General features: G+C 50.1%; 2 protein-coding genes across 3 annotated transcripts in view; both read right to left on the reverse strand.

Moving 5' to 3' along the window:
* Positions 1-18,777, reverse strand: part of NPM3 (nucleophosmin/nucleoplasmin 3) — a 390,782-nt gene that overhangs the window by 139,395 nt on the left and 232,610 nt on the right. The gene's annotated exons all lie outside the window — the stretch shown is intronic.
* On the reverse strand, positions 2,093-14,232 carry LOC138169381 (uncharacterized). 2 transcript variants are annotated; one of them, XM_069098773.1, is made up of 8 exons: positions 13,942-14,232; positions 13,587-13,638; positions 12,258-13,275; positions 8,757-8,909; positions 4,748-4,889; positions 3,420-3,556; positions 3,145-3,246; positions 2,093-2,801 (listed from the first exon to the last, which is right to left on the reverse strand). In XM_069098773.1, the coding sequence occupies exons 1-8, from the start codon at positions 14,015-14,017 to the stop codon at positions 2,676-2,678; spliced, it is 1,806 nt and encodes a 601-aa protein (XP_068954874.1). In that variant the 5' UTR covers positions 14,018-14,232; the 3' UTR covers positions 2,093-2,675. The 2 variants fall into 2 exon arrangements, with proteins under 2 accessions (XP_068954874.1, XP_068954873.1); XM_069098772.1 differs by having other exon boundaries at positions 12,258-13,314.

Below are 18,777 nucleotides of genomic sequence, written 5' to 3' on the forward strand. Positions count from 1 at the left end.
CCCCCCCCCCAGTCCCTGTCCCCTCCCGAAAGGTGCCCCCCTTCCCAGAGCCCGGCGCTCCGCCCACCCCCTTCCCCCAATTAAGCTGTAATAACCAAAGATGGATGGCCTGCTCCCCCTCCCCTAAATCGACTCTGGCTCAGCTAGAGGGAGGGGGAGGGGGAGATGCGACATCGCCAATCACAGATGGCGGGGGGAGGGGAGTTGGGGGGGGGACATAGAGGGAGACAAGGAGACAAACGAGACAAAAACCAGCGGGGGGGGGGTGTGTATAACAGTCCACATATACGCACACAGGAACACGCTGACCTCCCCCCCCAAGACCCCCAGGATGTAGTCTTGGGGTCTTCACCCACTCCCGTCCCTGAAGCCTGCTCCCGGCTCATGGGAAGGAGGAGTCTGGGTGAAAACCCCGCCCTTTGTTTCCCTTGCGACCACCACCCCATCCCACCGGAATGAATTTCTGGCCCCGACTCCAGGCTAAATGAAGTCGAGCAGGAAAGGGATGGGGTTCTAAGGTAAGCTTCTAGGGACAGGGCTCTGTGACCCTTCTCTGAGCAAGGGCCTGGCCGAAGAGGGTTAGTTCTGGGAGAACTCTCAGGGGTTATTCGACCTTTGTCCTCCAAACTGGAAGGCATCAGGTCTAACCCTAGGGTTTACAGAACTTGGGGGGGGCGAGGTGGAGAGGGGGGAAACGGGCAGTACTCTCAGGTCAATCCACATCTAACTCCCATGTGTCAAAACACTAAATTTAATCTAAACTCCTGCTTATGCCCCAAGAACACAAGTCCCTCCAATTTCCCAGCTTTGAGAGCCTCTGTTCCTGGTCCCAGAAACCCCTACCTACTCGGTGCTAAGGCTGGAGATGCTGAAGGAAGAAAGAGAAGACATCTGTACCTCCTCCCCCAATAGGTGGGTCGGACTAATGCTGGGGTGGGAGGATGGGGGATGGGGGGGATATTTGAACCAGCTTAGTTAATGGACAACAGCCAGGCTCCCCCTCCCAGCCCACCCCTATTCTCTAGTGCTATTGACCTGTCATTAGTTATCCCATATCCAAGGTCACCAGGGCTGGTCCAGCCATAAATCACCTGCGGAGGGGTGGGCTGGGGGTTGGGGGACTGAGAGTGAAGGTGACAGGCACAAGAAAGCTTCAGGGATATTGGCCCAGACCACTGGCCCGGCCCAGAAGAGAGGGGCTGGAACCCCAAACAGGACCTCATTGCTGCCCTACATAGCTCTTCCCCACCCCCATTTTTTCTCTTTCCTCTCCCTGCTGTTGTTCTCTCTTCCTCTGCTCTCTCCCTCCCTCCCTCTCCTTGTCCCTCTTTATCTCATACACCATCAGAAGCTAGCCTATGTCACATGCCCCCACAGTAAACATGTTTTTTCTGGGGAAGAGGAGAGGGGAGAAAGAAACCTTGAAGACCCAGGAAGGGAGAGGTGACTAGGCCTGGCTCCAGCAGCCAAGTCCTCCTTGATCCCTGAGCAGTGGAGAACAGGAGAGCACTCCCAGACAAAAAAGGGGAAAGTGAGGCTAAGAACCTGGGAGTCTGGGTAAGACTGTCCTTCCTTTCATCACCTCTATAGTTCCTGCTCTTTTGCACCCATTGGCCCCCTCGTGCTGGGGTCCTCCATCTAAGAGTCTCTTCTCCAGCAAAAAGAAGAGTACCTCACTGTAGTTCAGAGTCAGTGTTAGGGACCAGAACACCCCTCATGCCAGAAAGGATAGAAAGTCACCCCCATCCCTGGTAGAAAGTCACTACCCCAACTCAGTCAGAAGCTGGTGTCTTCTTTGGTCCTTGGGTTCCCTCTGCTGGCGTCTCCCTGAGATACAGCTGCCCCTTCCCCTTCTGCCCAAACCCAGTTCTTCCCAAATCAGGGGAGGGGAAAGGATGTCCCCTGAAGAAGATACCAATACACCTTGCTTTAAGTAGACTACACCCTGATCCTATGTTACATCTTTTGTCTTTGCCCCTCTGGCCATGCCCACATAGACCTCACTTTCCTGTCTAATATTTCCTGGCCCCAGGGTGGGAGGGACCTTCAGTATTTCTGATTCTTTAATAAATCCAGGCCTGAGAAGAACAGGGGCAGTGTCTTCCATGGGAATTTATTTTTCCAAATAAAAACTGCACCATTGTGGGTCCCAGGGATGTTCCCTTCTTTTCAGGAAAACCCTGGTGCCCTGCCTGTGAGGAGTTGGGGAAATCCCAACCCAGCTGTGTACCTTGGGGTGGGGCAAGTAGCCCCAAGTTCTTGGAGCAAAAGCCCAGGACCTTAACCCTGAGGTGAAGAAACCTGGGCTAGGGAGCTCAGTATGTGAGCACTGAGGTTCCTTGAGAGTAAAGATGTGGCCAGCAGGTCTCTGGGCAAAGCTCTGAGAGTGACCCAGAGTTCTCCCCCGATAAGGCAGATCAGGAAGAAAACAGGAGCTGGTCCTTGGGTATGCTTGGAATCAGGATGCTTAAGTTCCACATTGGAGGTAGTCCCAGGCCAGCTGGGGTGACCTGAGAGTAAGCTGCTTTCCCTCTACCCACCTCAGTGTCTCCCATCCGTGAAATGGGCAGGGAAGAACAATCCAGGGAGGTAATTCGGACTTTGGAAGGTCAGAGTGCTTTGCTGCTATAAAGTGCTTGTTCTGCTGTTCCCTGAAGTCTGGCAGGGGCATCCATTCATGGGGTGCCAGGATCAAGAGAAGAAGCCCTGGCCTCATCCAGAACCTCCTCATTGCCCTTGATGTCCTCCTCCAGCCACGTCCACATCTGTTCCAACAGGGCCTCTGCTGCTGGGATGTCCTCCTGTCCCAGGTGAGCAGACCCAGTAAGAAGAGGTCATCTATGTGAAGACTGTTGGTCTCTGGCTCCTACCAAGGCCAAGACTCACCCCCTTTTCCCTTCATCCAGAAGATCTACATCCATTCCTCTTCTGCCACCCTACCAGTGCCCTCAGAAGGTGATAGAGAGTTGCCTGGGACACTAAATGGCCTGATTTTCTCACAGCCACCCAACTAAGTATAGGTCACTAGCAGGTTTTGAACCTAGATCTCTCCCAATGCTAAGGCCAGGCTTCTACCCAATACCACAGCATCTCTCCTATGAGAGTTAGAGTGGGAAGGAGATGAGAGAGAGGCCCAAAAGATACCTGTGGGGTGTTCCACACTAGCCGGAGGGCATTTCTGAAAGTCTTTCTAAAGACATAAGGTCCTTCATTGCTGCTGAGTCCACTGGGGTCAAAATGGATTCCCTGGAGGGGAAAGGGGATTAGGAACAGGGCTCAGGAGGCAAGGATGAAAGAGGGAAGCAGTGGTCTCCCAAGTCTCCCCTTCTTCCTGGCCAATCATCTCCCCCTCCCCCAAAACCAGGGTTCTCAGAGCCTCCGGATGGGAAGACAGGGAGCACTCTGGGAGGCAGCTGTACCTGGTGAGTATAAAGCAGGCCTGAGTCCACTTCCTCAAGCTGTAGGCCTTGGTGTTGGCAGAACTTCAGGAACCTGTGAATCTCCAGAAGGCACTTCAGTCTGTCCAGCTGCTGACCTGCTGGTGGCCACCCTACAGCTGGGGTTCAGGAGAGAAACATGTGCAGAGGAACCCTATTTGCTCCTGTTCCCAGTCAGCGTGACTCAAGAGCCACCAGCCAGGGGGCCCAGCCATTCAAAGTGTATGTGCTTGTACAGAGGTATAACTTTTCTGAAACTGTACCCCCTTTTTCAAGTCCATAGGAGAATTATGGGAGGAAGTAGCCTAAGTCAAGAGACCCAGATGTGACTGACTCACAGTGGTTTTGCTCACCAGCCAGGCAGGGTAGAAATAGCAGGGAAAGCATTGGGCTGGGAGTTGAAGACAAATTTGAGTTCAGGATCTACCATCTCCTAATCCTGGAACCTGGAACATATCTCCCTACCTCCTGTGATCTTCATTTATTAAATGGGAATGTTTACATTTCATTTGTTGTGAGAACTGAATGAAACACTGTGGTTTGCCAAGCCTCAAAGTATGCATCTCTAAGGATCAACAACAAGTATTTGTTAAACACCCGATGTTCTATCGTAAGATCACAGAGTTGGTCAGAAAAGAAGCTATGACTCAAGCCCAAGTTTCCTGAGAGCCTGTCCCAGTGTTTCTATACCAGAATCTCTGTAGGGTCCCTAGGTCTGTGACTATGATTTTAAAAACAAGGAAATGGTTTCTTTGGAAAGAAAGAAAAAACTGAGTAAGAGCAGGCATCCCTAGACTCACTCTCTTCAGGCTCATAAGCCTTGTATACTCTGGGCCTCCTGCTAGACTTTCTGTCTTAATATTCAGTCCTCTAGAAAGGGCCCCGAGGAATGGGAAGGAAGAGACATACAGAGTGGAGGGTCAGATAGGCTTGCTTGCTTGCTTGTGGAACAGCCCTAGTTTTATGTGTAACTCTGGGGCCAGGTGTCAAAACTCCCCATGTTCCTAAAGCCTCTGAGCTAGGTGGGGGTAGGAGGTATTACTAGAGGTCTAAGGACCTCAGGCCTAAAACTGAGACTGCTGTGTGATTGGACTCTCAGGAAGGAGGCTATATAGGGTCACAGTACCCCTTCCCCCTCCCCTCAGTAGGCTCTGAGAGCAACTAGAGAATCTTCCCTCAGGAGAGCAGCCTAGGCCTACAACTCCTGGTCCCAAGGTTTTTCTCATTCACATGCTGCCTCCTGGGCTACTCCCTAGCTGCCCTGCTCTTCTCCCCAAGCCTCCAGAGTCCCCTTCCCTCCTCCCCCTTACTTAGAACTCCAGGGTCCTCCATGAGGTAGAGCAGGGAGCCCTGGCGGTCATATAGGACTGCATAAGGCACCAGTAGCCCTGGCCCCGGGGGAAGAAAGAGGAAGTGATGAAGCATCTTCTGCCAGTCGGAGACCACAGGCACCTGGGAGAAGGAAAAGGAACCAAGAGGGGTTCAGGGAGACATAAGGAAAGAAAGTCCCTGGGCAGGGGTCCCCGAACCGACTCCAGGCAGAGGGAAACAACTGCGGTGGGGGTGGAACAGGATTTGAGGCAGAAAGCAAGCCTGAGAGGAATGGAGAAGTGTCCCTCTTCCCCCATCTGGGGCAGCAGGGAGCCCTAGGTGGCTCTGCTCCAGGCAGGGTCGAGGGGCAGGAACATTTAGCTTGGAGGCTGTAATCCCCAGCCTCACCAACCACTCCGACCCTATTTACAAGCACTGCCCATCCCATCCATCCCCTCCCTGCCCGGGGTGGGGGGGGGCAGTCGGGGGCCCAGGAGTTCCAAAGGGGCGCCCGCCTGGAGTGTGCAGGATATAACACGGCGTTTAATATTCATAATTGGGTTAGGAAGTCAATCACAGCCGCATTCCCGGGGGGCGGGGCTACAGAGTAGGGGAGGGGCGCAGTGAGGCGAGGGAGGTGGCAGACAATGCTTCCACCCCCCACCCCACCTCCCTTCCCCATCCTCCCCTCCCCTCCCTTGAGCCAGTGCAAGGAGGAAAATGAATGTGAATTTATCATGATTAGGCAAATCCGGCAGGGGCGCGATTCCGGGGGAGGCTAAAAAGATGAATTTCAGCGATAAAGTTAAATAAGGACGGAGCGCCCCCCCCTCCCCTTTTCCCCCTCCGCTGATCGCTCTTCCCACAATTTATGAGCCGATTAGGCGGAGGCTGCAAGTTCCTGCAACTTCGCTAAACGCGGCCCCGCTGTTCCCAGCAAATTAATTAACCGCGGGCTGCGGTTGGCAACGGTAAAGGAGGAGCCCGAGCGGCAGCCCCCTGCCCGCCCCCACCCCCACAGGCTCCACCTCGTCCCCCACCCACACGCCCACGCGGGACCTGTTCCTGGAGTCCCCTCCCAGCTCTCCCTCCGGACTCATATCCACTCAAGCATCACCCCACCAGTCTCCTTGCCCCCTCTACACCCAGAGACCCCTCCCCTCCACCCACCCATGCCCTGCCCAGACTCCAGCTGTGACCCCTCCTGGCCAAGGGGAAGAGAACCCGCAGTGGTCCCCGGGGACAGTTACACACACAGCTACCCTGTGGGGCACGTGTGTCCCTATGTACAGACATGCACACGCTTAAAACTATACACACGTTGGCATTCATAATTACAAAATGCTGTAGCTGGCAGGCCTTCAGAGATCATCTAGTCCGACATTCTTATTTTGCAGGGGAGGGAAAATGAGGCCTAGGCAGGGAAAATGTTTTCTTCTCCTCTCACCCTCTGCTATTTGGCAGCTCATCTCATCACTGCACTAAAGCTGCTCACTTCGATGTCCCCCGTTACCATGTAAATGCCAAACCTAATGACCTTTTCTCAATCCTGGCCCTTCTAGACCTCCCTGCCGGATCTGAGGACCCCTCCTCACCAATACTCTTTGCTTTCTGGGCATTTGTGACACCGCTGCCCACTCCTTCAGCTACTGGCCCTGATCGCCGGCTGTGCCACACACACTAAATGGGCATGCCCTGAAGCTCTGTCGGGGACTTTGTTCTCTTTTCTCTCCATCTTCTCTCACTTGGGCAATGCATCAGCTCCCATGGGCTTAATTATCTTCACCACACAGATGACTCCCATAGGTATAGATCCAAATCACCTATTAGATGTTTCAGACTGGATGTTCCATTGGCTCCTCAAACTCCAGGAGTCCAAAATAGATCTAATTCTCTTTCCCTCTAAAGTCTTCCCTCACCCAAAACTTGTTTTTGTCGAGGGTATGGCCATCCTTCCAGTGACCCACGTTTGTGGGACCTGCTTTGTCCTCCCTGACTCCTCACTCTCAGTCACCGGACATATCCACCTTGTCTCTGCACGTGTCCCCATTTCTCCAGTCCCACATCCACCACCTGAATTCAGACCCCCATCACCTCAATCCTGAACTATTGTAAGAGCCTCCAAACTGTTCTCCCCACCCCCCACTCCAATCCACCCTCCACACCACTCCAGCCAAAGCCCAGCTCTGACCATGGCACCTCCCTACTGAATGAACCACCTTAAGGATCAAATATAAATATATTTCACAATCTAGTCTCATTCTCCCCTTCTCCCCACATTACTCATAATATTTAGGTGCAGGAACTCTTCAGTTCATGCCGGTTCATCACACACATCTCCCATCCCTGCACCTTTGCAGTGACCGACCCTCCCCCCCTTTCCTGGAGGACGTTCCTTCTTCACTTCACCCCCCCTTGGAATCCTTTCTTCAGGCTCAGCCCAGGTTCCACCTTCTGCCAGAGCCCTTTCCTGTCCCCCTTCCTCTCCCCCAACACCTGCCAGTGCATCCTCCCTCTCCTCCATCGGGACCCTGAAGCTGTCTTGCATGTCTTTTATCATGCCTAAATATTTAGATTAAAAAGTAAGCCCCTTGAGGGCAGGGACCATCTCGCTTTTATATCCTTCACATCTAGTGCCTGTACCTAGTAGACACTGAATAAAATGCTTGGTGATTGCCCCACCCACCCTCTCTTACAAACACATGGGCATGTACAGATACACAACTTCATGGAGTAAACAAAGACACATACATGCTCCTAGATGCATATCGACATACACAGACACATGTACTTACAGTGATTTTCACACATACTCAGACACAAGCAGACATCCACCAAAACACAGTGAAGTATGGGTCACACCCTCTGACTCCTTGGGCATATCCTGAAGGTCTAGGGCACCCATCCTTGACTTCTGGGTAGTCTGAGCACAGCTCTTCACACAGACAGGGCCCTTGGAGGTCATTTTACCCAGGCCCTTCTCCACACAGGGTCCTTTCCTCCCTTGTTCCAATGTTTGCATGGTCAGGCCTCTCTCTTGTCATACACTGCTCCCTCCTATCCCCTCTCCTAGCCTTCACAGCACAGTCTCATCCCAGAAGGCAGTGTAGTATAGTTGAACTCAGTAGTGAGAGTCTGGCTTCTAGCTCAGACCCTACTAACTGACTGAGTGACCTTGGGTAAATCATTTTCTCTCCCTAGGCCTCAGTCTTCTCCTTTGTCAAATGAAAGGGATAGGAAGACATAGTTCAAAAACACCTTCCAGCTTAGAGTCCTGCCTGCTAGGGCCAACGCCCTAAGGTCCCCTACCACTAACAATCTGAACTACACATAGCCCTGTCTTACTCTCTGTCTGGTCTTTCCAGACAGACTGTAATGTGGATCCACCACTCATTGGGCAGCTAGGTGGCACAGTGGATAGAGTGCCAGGTCTGGAGTAAGGAAGACCTGAGTTCAAATCCAGCCTCAGAGTGACCCTGGGCAAGTCACTTAACCCTGTTTGCCTCAGTTTCCTCATCTGTAAAATTTACTGGAGAAGGAAATGGCAAACCACTCTGGTATCTTTGCCAAGAAAACACCAAGTGGGGTCACAAAGAGTTGGATATGAGTGAAATGACTGAACAACAATCAACATTCATCAGTCTTGGGAAACTCCTTACTCCTCAGGGCAAGGACTGATTATGCCTCCTGTTGGTCTCTCTTCTTCCTCTGCACCCCCCACCCCAGCCTGCCCCACTTCTAACGTCCACATCCATCTCAAGAATATGAGTTTCCTATTGGCTCAGTCTGATCCTCCTCTCTTCCCTACCCTTCAGGACAGCACACATCTGTCATCCTTTAGATGTGTATGTTGAGTGACCTCCCAAGCCCCTTCATCCCCGCCCCCCCCACCAGCATGCAGCCAGAGGCCTCCCCACCTCCCATAGGGGCTGCACATCCAAAAGGCAGGCTCTTTAAGGGAGTTATGGCCCCCGATGGGTCCTCTGACCCAGGCAAAGGAAACCTTACCTTCTTCATCAGCATCTGCTCACCAGTAACACGATCTCGAACGCGGAACCAGTGGTCGTTGAGCTGAGCAGTGACAAAGAAGTGACGGCCCAGGGAGTAGTAGTAGAAGAGGTTGGAACCAGGGAATGTCATGCCTAGCTTCCTGCCATTCCTCTGCAGAGGGAGAGAGAAAAAGAGACAGACAGGGATGGAGGGAGAGACAAAGGGATGGGGCTATGCAGAGATATCTCTATAGACAGAGACGTAATGAGACAGAAGATCCTGAGAATCCAAAAAGACAGATAGGGAGTGTGTACATGTGTGCGTGCATATATATTTAACATACATACATTTATACTTTTTAAAATAGGAACAAGGGCAACTAGGTGGGTGGAGTGCTGAGCCTGGAGTAAGGAACTAATCTTCCTGAGTTCAAATCTGACCTCAGGCACTTACTGGCTATGTGACCCTGGGCAAGTCACTTAACTCTGTTTGCCTTGGTTTCCTCATCTGTAAAAATGGCCAGAGAAGGAAATGGCAAACCACTTCACTATCTTTACTAAGAAAATCCCAAAATGGGGTCACAAAGAGTCAAACATGACTGAAGAATGACTGAACAGAAATAAACTGTCAAACAAAGAAGGTGGGAGGAGGAAGGGAAAGAAAAAGAAAGGAGGAACTGACCAAGAGATGTACAAAATCAGAGAAGACTGGACTAAATGAGACTGTCTAAAAACTGAGAAACCTCATCCAGGCAATAGTATGGTGCAGTGGAAAGTATACTGGATTTGGGCACAAGGCCTGGGTTTGAATCCTAAACCTGCCACCTGCATGAGCAGAAGCCACATTCCTTCTCTGACCCTCAGTATTCTCCTCTACAAAATGAAACCATTGGATTGGATGATCTCTAAGGCACCTTCCAACTTCTGGGATCCTGTAACTGGATGCCTTCCTGGGAATCAGCTGACATTCCTCAAGGGAGCAAGGGTGAAGGGTATCTGTCTGTATTACTTCCTAGACTGTAGTGGGATGGACCCGTATGGAAAGGAAACAGAAGAAACAGTGGTAATTTATGATTTATTTAGGTGATGAGAAAACTATGTTTTTTTTAAAAGTCTTAAAACCTTATCTTCCACAGGAAGCTTTTCCCTCTTAATTCTAATGCCTTCCCACTCTTATTGACTTCCTATTTGTCCTGTCTATAGCATGATTGTATGTCTCTCTTGTTAGATTGTAAGCTCCTTGAGGACAGAGAATGTTGTTTTGTTTCTTAGCAGTATTCCAGGGGCTTAACAATGCTTTGGGGGCAGCTAGGTGGCACAGTGAATACAGCACCGGCCCTGGAGTCAGGAGGACCTGAGTTCAAATATGACCTCAGACACTTAACACCAAAAACTAGCCATGTGACCTTGGGCAAGTCACTTAACCCCAGCTGCCCCTCCAAAAAAAAGGCAAAAAAAACCAATGCCTTGACACACAGTAGGTGTTTAATAAATGTTTATTTATTGACTGGCTGGCCTAATTTGTTTGTACTTCCTCAACTATCATAACTTTTCCCTGTTAGTGGGTGATAAGAACTAGGTGGCAGATATTTTATTTGCTATCTGACCTGGATGAATCTCAGAAGACCAGTGGGTCTAGGAAAATCCTTGAACACAAGTGCCAGTGTGGAAGAAAAGATGCCACCCTTCTGGCAGAATGAGTTTCCAAAGGTATTTGTAGATCCTATATTGGATAGCACTCTGTCATAGAGGGGGAGAAGGGAAGTGAGAGGGGGAGAGAAAATTTGGGACTCAAAAGCTTGTAGAACTGAATGTTGTAAACTAAAAGTAAATGAATAAGTAAATTTAATTTTTTTTTTAAAGAATGAGCTTCAGGGGTGGCTAGGTGGTACAGTGAATAGAACACTGGCCTCAGACACTTAACACTTACTAGCTGTGTGACCTTGGGCAAGTCACTTAACCCCAACTGCCCTCAAAAAAAAAAGGCAAAAAAAGAATGAGCTTCCAAGTCCAAGTCTTAGTCTCAAGAAAAGAAAGCACTGGGGTATCATATGACAAGCGATAGAGAAGGCAGCCTACAGGGCAAATTTTACAAATCAAACTTGGAATAAGATGGGTGCCTGAGTATAAGGCTCTGGGCCCCAGAGAAATCAGGATGGAGGTCAGAACAGAGATGTCAAACATTTGACCGACAGGCTACCCACAACACTCTCAGGTGCACCCTGATCTAGATTAAAATATAATTGGGAAATATTTGACAAAATAAGCAAAAATGCAATAAAACATAGACTATGTTAATATGTGCTTTTCTAAGTCAATACATGATCTTTGGGGATCCTTAAGTACAGTTTAGTGGCCGATGTTTCTATTTGCATTTGACACAACCAGACTTGAACTTTTTCAATAGACTCGGATAATAGGTGTGAAGGTTACCCAGATTTCCCCTGTACACATTTCTGAGGAGCTAAGGTTTTGGATGGAATCTGAGACTTCATGCATGTAGGGAAATGACTTGGGGGATCTTGGATGCATAATTTCCTCATACAAGTATACACCTATTCAAGACGACTTAGAAAGTTGGTTAGGGGCACCGAGAGATTTAAGGGACTTGCCCAGGGTCACACAGTCAGTATGTGTCAGAGGCAGGCTTTCCTGTCTTTGAGGTCAGCCCCATAGCCACTGTCATGACTGTTTTTCAGTTCATGTTAAATTCAAACATTATTTCTGAAATAACATTTTTCCCCTTATAAATAAACATATTTTCTTACATTCAAGCTAACTAGCTGACTCTGATGTGGTAAGGGAGAGGAATGAGAAGGTGGGAGCCACAAGCACCTTGTGGTGGCTCCATTTGGATACAGGCAGGGAGTGTCTAACCTGCTTACAAGCTGATGATTAAACTTTCAATGTGAAAAAAAAAATTTCAGTGTGAGCATTTACATCTCAGAAATCAGTAATTACTCCAAATTAGGGTTTGATTTGTTTTGTCAATTGGCTAAGCTTACCAAAGTGTTAGTACAGATTAAACTTAAAAGTGTGTATGCATAAGCTTTCTTCCCCCTAAAGAGCCACCAGCACACCCCTGTATAGCTCCATAAACATAGCTTGAGCTCTGCAAATGTGCAGTAGCCTGTAAGACAGTAAGAACAACAAGTGGCAATTTTAAAGAACTCTCAGGTTTACAAAGTGCCTTTCATCCATCTCTCACAGTAGGAAGAGGACTCCTCGGGATGGAAGGGTCCCTAATTCTTTGAGGGTAGCATCTGGGGCCTTAATTAGTAGGAATGACCCTAACAAGAGTGAGTCCTGGAACATAGCCCATTGTGTGGATTCCTTTTTGCAAGTTGGGATCAAACATTTCACAGGCAGGGCTAGGAGCCCAGAGTACCTAGGAGGCAGACCACTGAACACTTAGGACTGGGCAGTTGAGTGGGGAGGGGATGGCAGACTTCCAATAAGAGGGAAGGGCAGCTTGTCTGGCGAGGTGAGCCAGCCCCTAGCGACCCCCAGAGAAGCTCACCATGGTAAGGAAGGCCACATGCCCACGCAGAACCGGGTGTTCCTGGCTGCCAGCATTCAGGGGAAGGCCACCAGCGGTCAAAGCCAGGCCAGAGTCGAGCAGGGAGAAACTGTGATTGTCACTGTCCAGGAAGAGGCATCGAAACCATTCCAGAAGCATGCAGCCTGCCTCCCTTACTTGGCGTCCATAGCTGTCTTCCACAGAGGGTTTCAGGGAACTAACCCAACACTCCAGACCTAGTTTTAGCTTTTGAGGGTCTTTCTTGCAGTCTTCCCCACTTAAACTGGACCTCCTGTCCACTGGTCCATCCTCACCCTCTCTTGCTTCTTCTCCAGGTACCTCTGAGGATACCCCCTCCTGCTGCCTTCCCTGGAGTTCAGCCCCTAAGCCCAAGAGCCCCCCCTGCCCACCAGGAATCATTCCTGTTGGATCTTTGATCAGCACTCCTACAGGCATGGGAGAGGCCCTTGGAGCCTCAGCTGCCTCCCTCTGTAACATAGAGGAGTCAGTAGGCAAAGTCCATGGTTTATCCCTAACCCAGAGCAGAGTGGTAGATACAGGACCTAGTCTAGAGTTTGGGCTCAGACTGGGGGCCCCTGCCCAGGGGTATGTCTGACCCCAGGACTTCTCAGGTGCAGGGTCTCCCCTCAATGACTTCCGGGGTTCCAAGAGGATGGACCGGCTGGTACCCAGGTTGAAGGGCAAAGTAGAAGTGAGGCTCAGGGCCTTAGACCCCAAAGTGCATGAGCTGACCCCCTCCATATCCTGTTCCTGTGAAGAGGGGCTCCCAGGATTTGAGGGATTGGGCAAGTGAGAGTCAGGAGTGCTCTCAGTAACTGGGGTCCGAAGGGTGAGACAATGGAAGGGCATCCCACCAGACAGCAGCAGATTGGATGTGAGGTCCAAGTCACTTTCCATGGTGATGGGGGAACCACTGTCTCTTGAAGCTGAACCCGTGGCAGGGAGGTTCAGGGATTTTGGAGAAGCTGGCCTTTCTCCCAGTTCACTGTTCTCAGGTCTAGTGGGAGAGATCCCAAGCCTCTGGTGAATGGATGCCCTGGGAAAGGGGGAACATTCCTGACTATCCATGGGAGAACTCAGCAGACACTCCAAGGCATTACTGTGGAAGCTAGAGGGAGACACAAATCTAGGATCCGGGCTTTTGAAGCTGCCTGCCCCCTACCCACCTCTGACAGCTCCCCTAAGTTGAAGGAGTGGGGAGAGGAGGAGCTAGGAGGGATGACTTCCTGAGAAACTGGAACGCCCTTGTGCTCCTGGGGGTCCCGGGCCCTCCCCGGGCTGCCTAGGGCCCAAGGTCTTAGAACTCACTGGTAGAAGCTGGACAGGGCATCTTGGTCTCCCAGGCTCAGCTCCTGAATCCCTGTGTGTGGGAGGGGCACATGACAGGATCTCTAACTGCCTGTGGGCCCACTAAAATCTTGGCTCAACTCTGCGAGCACTGGTGTGAGTTTGAGGCCACCTCCCCCAACTCTCCCAGGGGAACCCCATCCCTAGCTGTCTTTCTCCCCTACCCCGCTGCCCCAGGATGTAGAAGAGGGGGGGCCCTCCCTGCCCCAGGGTACCCTCCCTTCCTCCCCTCACCCCAATCCCCCAGGATGAAGAAGAGGGAGATGCCTCCTGTGGAAAGGAAGCACGGAGCTCTGAGAGGTGGGGCTGTTCTTACCTCTCTCCAGGGGGTGGTCAGCTCTGGCCTCAGCCAGGAAGCCTGGCAGAGCGCTGGATGAAGGGGACCCTATCATCCTTGACTTGGCTCCCTCTAGCTCTTCCCTGGCTATGGGGACAGGAGTAGAAGTGGGGCTTATGGGACGAGGGACCCACCCAGGCTGAGTTGGGCAGTGGAAGAAGGCTGGCCACCCCCACTGGCCCAGGGTCGAGGCTCCGTCAGGCTCTACCAGAGGGTGGGAGAAACTTGTGTCAGGCAGAATGTCAGATGGAAACTGAAAGTAATCGCAGCGTTAGGACTGAGCATGTGCAGGCAGGGCCTGGCTGAGGGCCCGGACTTCTCCAGGTCAGGTCCCAGCCCCTCCCCCCTTGGATAGCCAGAGGCAGATGAGAACTATTCCCTACAGCAGGGTTGCATCTGGGCACTCCCTGCCCACCCCAGACTTGGGGGAAGGGGAGGGCCGGGCATTCTCACTCCGGACTGTGTTACCATGGCCATTTTATAGGCAGGGATAATGAGGTACCCAAGGACAGCTCTCCCTTCTCCCCAGATCCAGCCACCTAGTCACTGTCCCGTGGCCTTAGTGATTTAGAAATTCAACAAGGGCAGGGGTCATTCTTTGGTGATGATGCAATGAGGTGAGGGAGGGGAGAGAGCTGGACTATGAAGGGGGTGCCTACACTCTCTCCATAGCTGGAATGGGCTGGTCACCAAATGGCTATGGGGGAGGCTTGGAGCCTTGACTGCTACTGAGGATCAGGGGGTGGACAGGATACATAAGGGCACGAGCGTTTCTTTGATCTTTTCTTCTTTCTAGCGGGCATAGAGCCTATTTGTGTTTTTTCTTCTCCTTTCTGACCTCCCTGAGGCTCATCTGAGACTGGAGGAGAGGGGCCTAAGATGGGAGAAGCTAGACCAAACAGCTCTCTAAGAATCTGAGGGAGCAGCAGGAGGGAAAGGCAAGGGTTATTTCCTAGGTCCCCCTCCCTAGGGCTGCTGCTGCTGACTGCTAACACTCAGCAGTGGAAATTCCCTCTTTATCCCACAGCATCAAGGGTCAAAGGCCCTGGAATCACTCAGGGGATCTCTGAGAAATGTCAGTCCCAAATGGTCTGGTCTGGTGGGTACGGGGGTAGAGTGAGGGAATGGAGCCTTTCCGACTAACACTTCCTGTTCTCATTTCCTGGGGAGGCTAGGAAGGAGAAGCGACATGCTCTGCATAAGAAGAGCACCCCAACCTAAGGATTTTGTGGGCTAATGATTCTGCTAGGGGAAAAGACACACCAGATTCCCCCAAGCTCAAAAGATTGGGGTAGGACTGTATGGTGAGAAAGGGGTTCACCTGAATGATCCTAGAGCCCTGTGTCAAAATGCCTCATTTGAGGCATGCTTTATGGGTGATGCAGGCTGTGAGATTTCCTGGGCCAGTGCCTCCCTCTCCAACACCAACAGCCTCTAGTCTAGCCTGGGGTCTCTGGATCTCTTAAATCCCCCAGAAGCTGAGGTGCCATAGTCAGCCCAGACAGAGAAATTGATAATTGGAGGAAACACCCCACCCACTTCACAGCCTCCATGGCAGGAGTGCTAAAAGTAACTTCGTCCTGATAATAAGGACCAGTACTCTTCCTAGTCCGTTAACCATCCTCAGGAAATGGTCAGGCAATTCCTGCTGGCCAGCAGGGGTCACTCTAAAGCCAGCTCAGAAAGAGTATGGAATGTATCACACCCCCCTGAGGGTCAGAATTTCACAGGTGTGCTGGCCACTGCTTGATAAAGCCCATCCTTGGTGGTGATGAGGGCAGGAGGTGGGGGAATGGTTATGATTCCTAATACAGATTGGTTGGGAGCAAAAAGTGGCAGTTTTATACTGGGGAATCAATCGAAGCCCCCTCAAAGGGAAGGCCTCACTAGGGCACCTGGTTAGCACTGGGGCCCAGAGCAGGGAGAACTTGTCCCCTCATAAAGGACCTTTTAAGGCTCTGGGTACTTTGATGAGCCGAGTTTGACTGGTTAGCACTATGGTGTGAATGGGGCCACCAGCTACCTTTATGGAGGAGGGGTCCTTTTGTTCCTACCCTTTTATGCTCTCCCCCTTTGCTTCTTTCCAACAGATAGCTCAGGTTTCCGGGGCCCAAAGTTGAGGGGGGGTTGGAGGATTCTGATTTACCACTATTCCCTTGTTCCTAGGACTCGGTGCCCTGAAGCAAGGATGGTATGGCTGCCACCAAGCAATATGGGGAAGGAAGAACAGTCTGGTCTTCTCTCCCCTTCCCCCAGAGGGCAGGGGACAGCAGAAAAGGACAGACTCACAAGAGAGATCTTAGGGTAATTCCTCTACCTGGGACCCTCAGTACTAAAAGGCTGTAAGCTCCAAGATCGAACTCAATTTAACAAAAATTCATTAAGGATTGCACTGGTATTTATAGTTTTTTGCTTTCTACCATCCCCCTGCACAGCACTTCACATGTAATGGTGACTCACATGTGTTGAATCAATTAATATCTGTTCATCTTGGCTAATATTAGATATTTGTTGAGCTTTGAATAAACTTTAGGCTGCATTAAAATCAGTCTAGGGTATCGTGTTCTATTCTGGGTGCCAAAGTTTAGAAGGAATATGAATAATCTGGAACATATCAATGGGCAACTGGAATGGAACACTGCACATGAGACAGCTTCGGGAAGAACTATTCAAAGAATCGTTCATGATCTAAAAAAGGGAAGAGGTAGCTTGACTAAAAATAAGGATGGCTTTGGTATGAATAGGCCACAGAAGGCTCAAACCTCTCTTCCTTTTTTGATAATGGTTACTAGAATGTTATATCCAAATGCATCCAAATTTACTTAGATTTCAGAAAAGCATGTGATAAAGTCCCCCGTGCTATCCTTAGTGACATGATAGAAGATGAGTGGCCTAGAAGATGGTAATTAAATTAATTTGGAACTGTCTAATGACCAGGTTAACTAAACTAGCAAAAAGAAATGTCTCTAGTGGGGACCTTCAGGGATCAGTCCTTAGCCCTGGGGCGGTTCACCTTGTATTGATGACCTGGATAAAAGCATGGATGGCAAGCTTGCCCAAAGCACAAACATCAGGACACCAAAAGACCTTGCTAGGCCAGAAGGATGGCCAAATCATAGCGCCCTCTTTCTCAAACTACCCTGCTTATTCTGAACATCCGTTATATACACGTTGTACAAGTATATACATACATATAGTCTATTCCCCGATAGAATGAGAGCAGAGCTTGTTTAATTTTTGTCCATCTCCAGTGCCTAGAGAGGGGCAGTTAATAAATGTTTGCTAATTAGTCAAAAAATAAGGAGAAAAATTAAAAGGTAAACATAAAGTCCTATACATGTTAAGATAAAACAAACAAAAACAAAAAACTGAACACTGTGAACACAAGAGGGAGGAGGTGGGGCTAAACAGGGTCAGAAAAGACAGGAGAATTTTGGTGGACAGCCATTTTCATCATAAGTAAATAGTGGGGGCAGCTAGGTGGTGCAGTGAATAGAGCACCGACCCTGGAGTCAGGAGGACTGAGTTCAAATCCGACCTCAGACACAACACACACATAAAAAAACCTAGCCCTGTGACCTTGGGCAAGTCACTTGGCCCCAACTGCCCTCCAAAAAGCAAAATAAAGTAAACAGTGGGACGCAGCAACCAAAAACCAAAGGACATTTTAGGCTGCAGTAAAAATGGCATGGCATCCAGAACACAGAAACGGACAGTCATCTGTGTTTCCTCCCCTCATCACAGTACCTGGAGTGTTGTGGCTAGCCATGGGCCACCCATTTTGGAAAAGACCACATCTTGGAGAGAAGCCCAAGAAAACCATGATAGGAAGGAATCTCAGTACTGAGCTACATGAAGCCTGGCTGGAAGAACTGGCAATGCCTGACAAGACTGGCAGCAGGGATTGAACCAATGACTGCTAGCTGATTATTTGGAGTGTTAAGTGAAAGAGGGATTAGGGTTTTTTTTTCCTGCTCCTTTGGTCCCAGAGAGTAAACTTAGAACAGGGAGAAGCTGTAGCAGGAGACTTAGACTTGACACAAGGGAAAACCTTCTAGTTAACTGTCCAAAAATGGAATGGGCTATCTTTCCTCAATTACCAAGAATTTAAGTGCCTACTATGTGCCAGGCACTGGGAATTGGAGCACAGAGTATAAAACACTCCCTACTTGCAAAGGGTTTCCATTAGAATAGGGGAGACAGGCAATTTAGTACGCCTTGGGCAGTAGCAGGCCCAGGAAGGGCTTTGTGCAGAAGTTGGTGCCCAGACAAAGTCTTAAAGGAAAGAGGGGCTCTCAGAGGGTGAGATGAGGAGCAAGTACATTCCATGCATCGGAGTGTTATGCGGATACATTCCCTCTCACTAGAGATCTTCAGTGAAGCCCCGATAACCACTGTTTAGGAATGTTGTCGAGGCGATGCCTGGACTAACTGGAGGTGCCCTTTGACTCCTGAGACTTGGTGAAGGGGGTGGTGGGTGGTGGAAGACACAGGGTTAGGGGGGCTGTCTTCCAGGATCTGAAGGGCTGCCATGGAGGAGGCTGGACTTATTCTCTGCAGCTCTAAAAAGCCAAACTAGGAATACTGGATGGAAGTCACAGAGGAAGATTTTATTTCAAGTCCTGGAAGAAAATTCCTAACAATTAAACCTACTTAAAACATGGAACAGACTGTCCAACACTGGAGCTTTTTTTTTTTTAGGTAGCTTACATTTCTACAATGCTTTAAGGTTTGAAAAGAACTTCACAATAACCCGAGGAGACAGTGCAAGTATCATTGCCTCCATTTTACAGATGGGGAAGCTGAGGCTGGGGA

This window comes from Petaurus breviceps, unplaced genomic scaffold, assembly GCF_028583685.1.
Source record: "Petaurus breviceps papuanus isolate PSGF00001 unplaced genomic scaffold, PetGlider_PUasm1.0 37, whole genome shotgun sequence".
NCBI classification, from domain to species: Eukaryota; Metazoa; Chordata; class Mammalia; order Diprotodontia; family Petauridae; genus Petaurus; species Petaurus breviceps.

Coding starts and splice junctions, on each gene's coding strand:
- LOC138169381 (XM_069098772.1), bottom strand. CDS start 14,017: ATGATAGGGTCCCCTTCATCCAGCGCTCTGCCAGGCTTCCTGGCTGAG. Junction 13,639..13,941: donor TGACCACCCCCTGGAGAGAG/GTAAGAACAGCC, acceptor TCCCACACACAG/GGATTCAGGAGCTGAGCCTG. Junction 13,315..13,586: donor GCCCTGTCCAGCTTCTACCA/GTGAGTTCTAAG, acceptor CCCCTTTCCCAG/GGCATCCATTCACCAGAGGC.